At 35.8% G+C, this 10451-nt stretch overlaps 2 protein-coding genes across 5 annotated transcripts in view; both read right to left on the bottom strand.

The window, feature by feature from the left end:
- LOC105160058 (F-box protein At2g32560) overlaps window positions 1–2677 on the bottom strand; it is a 3054-nt gene extending 377 nt beyond the window's left edge. The window contains 6 exon segments of the mRNA XM_020693156.1: window positions 1–5; window positions 8–58; window positions 786–860; window positions 1356–1528; window positions 1609–1688; window positions 1789–2677. The exon segment at window positions 1–5 is cut by the window's left edge and continues 377 nt beyond it. Of these exon segments, the coding sequence (XP_020548815.1) occupies window positions 1–5; window positions 8–58; window positions 786–860; window positions 1356–1528; window positions 1609–1688; window positions 1789–2478 (1074 nt within the window). The 5' untranslated portion in view covers window positions 2479–2677.
- Window positions 5270–9597, bottom strand: LOC105159918 (arginine/serine-rich coiled-coil protein 2). Of its 4 annotated transcripts, none has more exons than XM_020693368.1 (7): window positions 9455–9597; window positions 9101–9226; window positions 7588–8403; window positions 7423–7500; window positions 6882–6973; window positions 5941–6009; window positions 5270–5821 (listed from the first exon to the last, which is right to left on the bottom strand). In XM_020693368.1, exons 2-7 carry the CDS (start codon window positions 9219–9221, stop codon window positions 5285–5287), a joined length of 1713 nt encoding a protein of 570 aa, XP_020549027.1. In that variant the 5' UTR covers window positions 9222–9226; window positions 9455–9597; the 3' UTR covers window positions 5270–5284. The 4 variants fall into 4 exon arrangements, with proteins under 4 accessions (XP_020549027.1, XP_020549028.1, XP_020549029.1 ...); XM_020693369.1 differs by having other exon boundaries at window positions 9101–9222; XM_011077140.2 differs by having other exon boundaries at window positions 5580–5784.

The following is a 10451-nucleotide window of genomic DNA, read 5'->3' as shown; positions in this document are numbered from 1 at the left end:
ATGGCTTTCCTCCACCGCGATTCCCGGCTGTACTGCTTGAACTCCAGAATCACCGTATCTGTAGACATCAAAATCGTCGTCATGGGAAGCAATCAATGCCAACTTAACAACGAATGGATACTCATGTTTTATACTACAAATTCGTTCCAAAGGAACGTGAAACGTGTCTCGATTGGAGTTGGAGCAAATTTCTCAAAATCTGACAAGTTTTCTGTAATATACTTACTCATAACACTACATTTGAATTAATGGATTTAGATTTGATGGGAAGGATTTGAGAAAAATGATTACGAATGACATCGTATCAGAAAATTTTCAAAAAACCCATCAATATTAAAAAACATAACTAAAAACTAGAGTTGAAACATTTGAAATACTTTAAATGGTTAATTACACTTAGCCCCCTTTAAAAATGAGAAATTAGACTTTCGTCCTAAGAAGTTTTAAAAATTACACTTACACTCCTTCCGAAAAATCTCCGTTTATACCTGACCCTCTTCGTTTACAATTCTAATCCTTTATTTAACATTGTTATGTATATTTTTGTACTTATAAAGGAACGTGAAACGTGTCCTGAGTGGAGCTGGAGCAAATTTCTCAAAGTTGAAAAGTTTTCGTTGATATACTCGTCAGACTACATATGAATAAATTTGTATCTGAGGGAAAGAATTTGAGAAAAAAAATTATAAACGACATCGTATTAAAAAAGTTGAAATTCATCAATATTCAAAAAAAAAAAAAGAAAAACACATGAAAAGGAGTTGGATGAGGAGAAATAAGCCTACCACTGATGTGACAATAGCAATTGAATTCATTGGCATTGCAGGAGTCCAGATGGCCAACAACCCCATACCACCAACCTGTGATGTTAAGAGAAAAATGCAAATGCTCCATTAATGAGTGCAGGTGAGATGTCTCATTCCAAATCCTTTTAATTGAGATCTCTGCTGCCTCTTCATCAAGAGGCCTCTTTTTATTGCTTTCTGTTAGGGGAGTTCTATGAGTAAAGATTTTGATTTAATTCTCAAATAGTTATTTCATAATATAAAATAGTGGAATCAAGAATAGGTGGAGCTACCCTTTTGAGGTTTTTTCTTTTTTAAAAAGAGGATCGAAGCTGATTTTCCAACTTTGTCCTAAACTCAAACCCGTGAATTATCTTTCACAGTATAGGAGTTCGAGTACCCTTATTTTCGTTTGAATTAAAATGTAATTTTTGTTATATATTTCTTGATCTCTCTCTCTCACCACACACAACACAAGAACAGCCACATATTTGTATACTTGTGGTGCAAAAAATTTCAAGATTATTCATCAAATAGTGGCCCATATCGAAGAAGAACAAGTAAACATACCATATGGGAACTCTTTGTTTTTTGTCCACTGAATTTCAATGTGATCATCAGGTTTGAGTTCATGTAAACAGTCAGAGATATGGAGAACATTTGCAGGAGTATCAACAGATGGTGCCCTTATTCTATCCCACTCTATCCCTTCCTCTATCATACTCCTCCCCTGCGCTGGATACCTGCAAAAACATCAATTTCAAGAATCCAAAGGGATAAAAGTGGACTTAACAGGCATGAAAAGGGCAATATTCAGCCATACCTTGCAACAAAATTGTCTGCAATTGAATCATAGCTTAGTTGAGCATCATAACATGAAAGCATAAATCCCACATTCCCATTCTGCACATTAATCAAGAACAAGAACTAACTATCATGAACAACAATTGCTTTTCTGCAGAAATCAAGAATGTTTCATTGTATTATCATCCAAGAAAATTACCCCCCGGTTGAAAACTTGAGCTGGGAACCAAAATTTGCCAGATTCAAGAGCCAGGTAGCAGGACATGACTGAATTTGGTGGTAATGGACATCTTGAACTGCTTTTACTGCTCTCCTTCAACTCTGATTTATGCTTTAAAAACTCCAACGGGCCGGAGAACAGACGGAATTTGCTTCTTTTTGCTGTGGAGTGGAGGAACTTGGGATCCATTTTTGAGGCAATTTGTCGGCATTGCCATTCTTTGTAGGCTGCTTCACCAATAACTCCACCCCATTTCTGCTTAAGGCGTTTCTCCCATAGATGGTCACTAGCGCACGTCTCTCTCAAATAACTGCAAACCCCTGCCATGCTACACAAGTCTGCAGGTGAAAGCTTCTCAAGAATGCAGTCCAAGACTAAATCAGGCAGATCCAGTAAAGAAATCCCATCTTTCTCCTCCTCAACCTGATTCAAATTCTCAAATCTTGCACTCAAGAATCTCTTGATCGATGGGAAAGCTTTTGGGACTTGAGAAACACTGATGAATATTTTTCTTTTTCTACCCATCAACACAGAGAATCTGTGAAATAATTCAAAGGAAATCCGGGGAAATGCCCATATTCTGAACTCAATCTCTGATGTGGGGTGTGGCTTGATAAATGACTGAGAAAGCAGCAGAAAAGACAGGCAAGAAACCAAGAAAAACAGCATTGCGATAAAGAACTGCTGCTTGTGAGAACTGATTGTTGATGAAAGTTCTGAGCCAAGAGAGATGTCAGAGATTAGAAGGAGAAACAGCTGCAGAAGCAAGAAATGCTGGTTTTCAGCTGTATTTATGCATGGAAAAGCAAGAAACAAAAGAGTAACTTTCTACTGTATATATATATAAACTGGGGATGCAACAAAGATGTTCTAATCACCTGAAAGTCAAGTTTCTTTGTATTTTGATCCGCACAAGTTAATCTTTTTGAAAGAAAGGGACACTTGGTAGACAACGCAACCGACAATGTTCGATTGTTGGGAGTTACAACGCCCACAACAAGAAAACCAATGTTCCTAAAGCTTTCTCCTTAAATGGTGTGGCCTCTACATGCATTGAATGCCACCATAGTGGGAGAAAACCATCTTCTTTTTGCTGCATTGAACAATGGTAAAAAGGGAAGATAATGCTTCAAGAACAGTTGAATTTACACTAAAAAAGAGGAATAAAAATCTAGAAAGAGCCGTTTCCTTCAGAGAGTTACCATATGTAGGACAAATCCACTTTGGTAAAAACAATGTGGGCTATCTTTGTGAACATCAAAGACAAACTAGGAACAGAAACAAAAAACTATCTATGTAATAATCAAGACATCATTTTCCAAAAATAAGACAACATAAAAACAGGGCTACAAGAGTTTTGGAAAAAGATTAGTTGATGAAGAAAAGAAGGGCTATATGGAAAGTGGGCTCTCTCTATTTCATCAGTATGACTGTCAAGACTCAAACGTGTTCAAAGTCTTGGTTGGGATAAAAAGAGCCTAAAACCCTTTATGTTACAGAGCTTGGTGGGTGTCGCAGCTCACCTATTAATGACCACATGTTCACTGCAAAACCATCTGATTTTGCCCAATTTTCAAACCCCCACACCCCCACCCCCAAAACAAAAAAAAAATGAATGAATTTATTCTTCATTTCTGGTAGGATTTGATTACATTTTTGGGCTGCTTACAGCAGAAGGAAATGTAGGCCAACCCATGATACCTAATTTTGCATTAATTTTATCTAATTCTTGAATTGTTCACAGCAAGAACAAACTGATCGAAAATATAATTTATTAGAATTAAATTACTCTAATCAAAATAAATGTTTATACACCCCCTCAAAAAGAAAAGGAAAATAGGCCCCATAGGAATGTGGAAAATTAAATGAAAATCATCATCATTTATTTATTTTGTACAAGTAAATCTTTGAAAGATTTTAATTATCAAAAATTAATATATATTAATTATCAATATCAAATACGTTTAACTATTTAATAACAATTATTATTACACGAAGTCTTATAGGGCTTTATTAGCTACTAGTATTGTTGTGGATATGTGAGCATAATTAATTTTGGTGGCATGGAGGAAATGGCTTTGACTTGTGTAGGATTGCAATTAGGAAGGAAAATGTGAAACTTGATATTACAATAATAGAGCAAAATGGTTATAGGAGGAACTTGAAGCAGTGAGAAACTCATCTCTCTCCTCCTAAGCTACCATTTTTTTCATGTTTCTCCTGCTAATGATTAACTTTGTTATAGCAAAAAAGAAAAAAAAAAGAAAATAAATGTAAATAAATTGCAAAGATCTCCCTTAAAAAAAATTTAATTATAAATATTTTTTTTGAAATTAATAGTCCTCCAACAAATACGCACCCTACAATAAATTGTCTTTATTAGAGGGCCGTCAATTTTAAAAATATTTGTAATTTTTTAAACAACGAAACAACATTTGTAATTATGAGAAATTTAGAAAAATCGATTGTTATTTGTGGGATAACAATGAATAAAGAAGAAGTAGCACAAAATTATCCATCTAATCAATCAAGAATCAACTGCAATTTAACCATTCTTGCCAAGAAACGTGTGAGTGAATATTCTCAATTTGCGGCCTGTCAGTGTCACTAAAACCATTAGTTTAACTACCACGCATGAGACATGAACACGATCGTTCTTGGTTCTTCCACTCATCCTCTCGAAAATTCTACGTGGAAAGTGTGTAGATATGTCCTTGCCTAATCCCCTCTCATACCATACAATACAAACCCTCAATTTTAGTTGTTAGGTATACTCTTCTCCTATATAACTAGTTTGCGGCACATGAACATGTGTGCAATTAATTTAAAATATAAATAATATAATTCGTACTTTTTAAAAATATATGTTTTAATCATATAAATAAAAAAGTATTAAAAATATAGAGGTTTTAAGTAATTATATAGAGAAAGCGGGAAAAGAAAAAGAAACATAGAAATTGAGGAAGAAAGATAATTAGAACTTGAAAAAAGGAGAAAAAAGAACTGCTGAATTTTTTTAAAAAATAAAAAATAATAGTTCATAAAAAAATTAAACACCAAAGAGGTGATCTCCAATAATAATGTGTAGGTTAATGTCATTTAGGTGTTTCTAGTCTCTGCACTCATGGCTCACCCGTGCATAGACCCTTTCGCCATCTACATCTTAGCATCAAGAAGCGTGTGCATGGTTTGATTCTATTTGTGGACTGACTAGAAAACGACCATTAAAATGTTAACAGTATATAATCTCATGCGCATAAGTCAGGGCTAGATATTCAGAATATTGTATAAGTGAGATTAGAAAGTTCTCAGCGTACATAGGTTTTGGTTCTCGGTACCTGAAAACTGATTCTTCTCAAGTATTCTGATTCTGATGGTCACGAATACAAGAGGGCACATCAGAACCATTGGCAGCTCTTGTCATGATATCCATGTGATATCATGTAGACATACCTGATTCGTTAACAGATGAACCCTATTCTACGAGATGTGTCGCAGAACAATGAGCAATTCCAGTGTGAAAAAAACTTGGACCTAAGGACACAAAATAACCAATCCATCCAAAAGGCAAAAAGAAACAACATTTAACAAAAGATTGACAAAAGTAGGCACATAGACTCCTGGAAGACAAGCCAAGTCCTCGAAACACATTAAGTGTGAATAATTTGGAAAACATTGAATATCTAGTAACCTTACAGATCATGACCAAAGACTGGGAGATCCGGACATGATGATCGTTTAACATCTTACAAAATAGTTTTTTCATGCAGTACAACATGATCCCAGAAGATCCCCTGATACAAGCACGAGGGTAGCTAAAGGAAAATCTTAAAGACCGAGCCCAACAGTTCGACCATCTCTCCGACGCAATCCAGCTGTGTATTGCTTCTCCAGCTCCATCTGAAGCTGCTCCCGCTGCTTCTCCACATCGGGATTGTCTGGCTTCTGCTCCATCTTTGCATCGCCCTTCACGCCCTACAATTGGCCATAGGTACCAATGCAACCTCAGACTCTAAAAGAGTGTTAGTATGTGGGATGAAATTCCAATGAAAGAACTGAAAACTGTGATTATCTACATGTTTCGTGCACCATACGATTCGACAGGAAAGCGACAATAGGGAAGGAAATTACCATGAGTTTGTTGAATTTTTCTTGTCGTTCACGGTCACCAAACATTGTTGTATCCCAACGATGAGCAGACTATATGGAGCATCATGTTAAACATACAGAAAAAAGACAGCAGATGGTAAAACACATCTCACAGTAAACTGATAATCTAGAAAGAAACAGCTAATGGTGTTGTCAATATGAGCTTGGTCCTACATGTAAACAAATAATACATTGTGAATCCAAAATTAGAAGTACTTTCTTTCATATTCAATTAATTTGACTATATTCCACTAGCACCAAATGACATACATAGTAGTCAATGGCGGACAGCACATAATGGCGCCAAGGGCTCCTAGAGGCATGGCACACGGCGCGGCGCGTGCATTTTCAAAGGATGGCGCAAATATAAGAAATCATCTATATATTTATATAATTAGTATTATTTGGACTAAATTAATGTATAAGAAGTTAAATAGAACATATAAAACAACAAATTCAACATAACAAAATTTCATATAATTAGAACGACCAATGTTGAACCATTGAAGGATAGCAAAAGTCTAAAGATTCAAATGAATCCTAAATAGTTTATCAAAAAAGAAGAAAGATAAACCGAAGAAGAAGAGGCAGCCGCAGAGGAAGAACCGAAGGATGCAGATTATTTATTTCTGCTGGTTACTCATGCATGCAGAGCAAATTATTTATTTCTGCTGGAATTCCCTTAATTATTAGGGTTTTTTTTTATTTGATGGGCCCAGGCCGCCCAGGCCCTTTTTCACAAAGGTGCGCGAGGCAACACCTGAATGGCGCCCAGGCACGTGCCTCACGCCATGGCGCACCATTGACTACACCGACTACATAGACATGGGATCATTGATAGTTCAAAAAATTAGTTCAGAACAATGGGTCAACAGAAAAACACTCCAGACTGCAAAGGTAAAACGAGCAATGATTTTAAATACCTCTTCGACAGCGGTATTCTTCTTGTTGCCCCACAAAAGCTTCTTCTTTTGATCAGTCGACATATACCCAGTTCCAACTAAATTCCTATTAACTGTATTTTCATCCAAAGATAGAACCAAAGCCAAAGAATTCTATCAGTTCATAGAAAAAACGAGTCATGGCATACTGCATAACAAATCTTGTTAGGCGTGATTTGAACAGTGTCTTTCAACATCAAACTAACAAAACCCATACTTAAGGTAAAAAAGGGCAAATTGAGAAGAACAGACATACAGACAATGCAAACTGAAAACTGCATGTGACAGAAAAACAAAATGCTGCACTTCAGCAAAGAGTAGGGCATAATTTGTCATGTAATATTGTACTCGATTCCCAATAATGAAGTGAAAGATATTAAAGCTAGCACATCATAAAAAGAGCATATTGCGACCAACACGAATTCTTTGCATGTCCAAAGTAAGGTTGGTCTATCTGATGATTAGATGGTTTTCAACTGGAAACAGATATCATCACACTCCACTGAGAAATATATTGGCCCACCTAATTCAGCAGCTTTCATAGCAGCAATTTTTGCAGCATCGATATCAGAATCTTTCACGAAAGCCTGATCAGAGTTGCCTGTTTAAGAAGTCCCATACGATATCAAACCTGGAAAATGAATAATCTAGCAAGTAGCAAGAGCCTGAAGGAGGTAATGAAACATACCTTCTGTACCAGGACCTGTGCTTTCCAGGCTGGAAATCTTTGGCTTCTTAGCAACAGAATCTTGACCTTTGGTGGATACGTCATCAGAATGCTCTTTTGGTTCTGAATTATGTTGATCCTTATATACACCACGATTCTCATGTCTTCTCTTTTCATCAGTTGCAGATCTCTCAGCATCTAGTTCCTTGGCATCTCTCTGAGAAGCTTCTCTCAATCGATGCCCAGAACTATCCCTTCGAGATGATGAATCATTTTGTTGGCCCCGTGACTCTTCATAAGCTGGTGAACGATCAGTTTTATGATCCACAGAACCCTTTCTATAATCTGTCTTTCCATATCGGTCACCTTTATCCTCTCTGTGCCTCTCTCTGTCTCTATCCCTGTCCCTTTCCTCCATGTTAGCATGCCTCCTACCAGATCCTGCTCTATCATACGAATCCTTATCCCTATTTCTATGCCCTGAACCATCCAATTTTGAATGAGAGTATGTATCCACATCATTCACATAATCTCTAGATCGGTGCTCTTTATCCCCCTTAGAATGATCCAAATTATTGTAGTCACGTGAGTCCCGGCCAGAACGATAGGATGGCTTAGAATAACCCCTGTCATAGTCATCCACATGCCTATCACGTCTGCTACGGTCATCATGCCTATGGTAGCTCCTAGATGACTGCCGATCAGAATGTTTATATGATTCACCACTGCGGCCCGACTGGCTCCTACTATCATCCTTTTTTCGCGTATCATCAGCAAGTTTAGAAATATCTTTCTTTGATGGGACTGGACTTGAGCTGCGCTCGCGGCGTGGACTCCCTGAATACATGTAAAAGAAGCTATAGGAGTAAAAGAATAGTTAATTACAATCAACATATAGAAAAGAAACATAACAAGTTATCAACAGTCCAAAAAGAATTCATCTTTTCACGTTCAGTTGTCTTCAAAAAGACAGTTATGATAATTTCTTGCCCATTTGTACAGGCCTATCACTAGCTAAGAAATATAGTTTGTGTAAAACTAAAATTCTAGGTATAATCTAATTAACAGTTGATAATTGAATGGCACAAAAAAAAAACTATTCATGCCATAACAGTAAATCTTGTCTTGATCAACTGTCAACATACATCATTTACAATTTATGAACTTGGTTGTATCGGACTAACTAGGTAAGAAATAGCATGCTTGTCCTACATCACTTTCAATTTGAATGATAAAAAGACGTTAACATTAAAAATACATGTAAAATTGAGGAGGACACCACCTTGAGCACAAATTCAAGCAATATCTAGTAGACAAGTCTACAGGAACCACATATGAAGTATCACACACACACACACGAAAAAAATAAAATAAATCGGAGGGATATGGGCTATTAAGTACAACAACTAATATGGAAAAATCCACAATTGACTCGTAACAGAGCAAAGACATTACACCGGAAATGGAAGTATGATTAGTATTTCTTATAAAAAAATGTTATCAATAACGAATCTCAATTATATCAAGAACTGACCATCAGATGAAGAAGATCCTCCAACAGGAGATCTACGCCTGTACTTCCGGTTAGCCGCATCATTCGAAGGCTTCCGAAATTCCGCCTTCGAGTCCAAACCTTCTCGCGCATTTGAATCCATACTACCTTTTCAAAACCACAAGGAGATAAAAATATAGTCACATAAATAAATAACTACAACGCCATCAAATAAAAGTCAAAATATAAATAATATAACCCACCGGACACACATATAATCGATAATAACAACAGCACAAATCATAAACACATAAATACAATCGCAAACCCATGTATACGTATCTACGCACGAAAAATACAGAAAAGGCGAAAAATATGCATAAATTCAGGAAGAACCTCTGTTTCCTCTTAATCTTTTTCCTTCAATTTAAGTCCTCAATTCGAAGAGTGAAGAACTGTAGAGCTGGTACTACGGGATTAGGGTTCGCAAATTTGTTTGTGCTGAGTGCTTTGAAAAGAAGCTAAAAAGAATAAGACAAGTTCAGATATACGGAAAAAAAAAAAGGCAAGATATTTCTGTTATGGATAAAATTCTTAGGCTTGGGCCGGTGGGCTTCAGGCCCATATCCATACGTTATTTCCAATTTTTATTTTTTTTATATTGATTTTGTATTTTATATCACATAATAAACATCGACCTTGTTTATAAAGTCCGATACGGTCGGATATCACGCTCAATTCAGCCCGGTTGAACGATTACGTACAATTTGGTAAAAATATTATGGGATAATTACTATTTTTTTCACTTAAAATTTGGTGTAATTACATCGAAATCTCTTATAGTTTAAAAAATTATATTTAGTATTTTTGAAATTTACTTTCGTCTAGCAAATAAGTCGCTTCGTTAGTTAAAATCACCAAATTTGTTAATTTTAACAAAAAGAATTTATATTCATTTCCAATTGACTTATTATTGATTTATTGCAAGTCAGACAAATCTTTTTATAACCAAAGTCCTTTCATACGTCTTCACATAATGCATGTGATGAAGTATATCTTCACCGTTATAAGGGTACTTTAATCGAAATTTTTTTTTTGACCCGCAATAAGTCAATGGAGGGTAAATATCAATTTTCATTTAGTTTTTTTTAATATCAATAAATTTGATAAATTTTGACTAATTGAGAAACTTATTTGTTAAACGAATCAAACATTATGGGAGTTAGATATAAATTCTCAAACCATATAGGATCTATGTGTATTACACCCAACCTTAGGAAGACAGTGTAATTATTCCAAACATTAAACAAATCTGTAGCAAAGTTCTATCGAGCCAAGTACTTGGCCTCCATGTGTAAATTTTGAAGAATATAAGTGGCGTGTAATTACACAA

Source organism: Sesamum indicum, linkage group LG4, assembly GCF_000512975.1.
Source record: "Sesamum indicum cultivar Zhongzhi No. 13 linkage group LG4, S_indicum_v1.0, whole genome shotgun sequence".
NCBI classification, from domain to species: domain Eukaryota; kingdom Viridiplantae; phylum Streptophyta; class Magnoliopsida; order Lamiales; family Pedaliaceae; genus Sesamum; species Sesamum indicum.
This window is presented reverse-complemented; position numbering and strand designations above follow the sequence as displayed.

Bases quoted from the DNA above. Each gene is read 5' to 3' on its own strand.
- LOC105159918 (XM_020693368.1), bottom strand. From the start codon at position 9,221: ATGGATTCAAATGCGCGAGAAGGTTTGGACTCGAAGGCGGAATTTCGG. The intron at 6,010-6,881 runs GTATTTAAAATC...TGCTCCATATAG, and splicing joins AGAATACCGCTGTCGAAGAG to TCTGCTCATCGTTGGGATAC. The intron at 5,822-5,940 runs GTAATTTCCTTC...ACACTCTTTTAG, and splicing joins AAAAATTCAACAAACTCATG to AGTCTGAGGTTGCATTGGTA.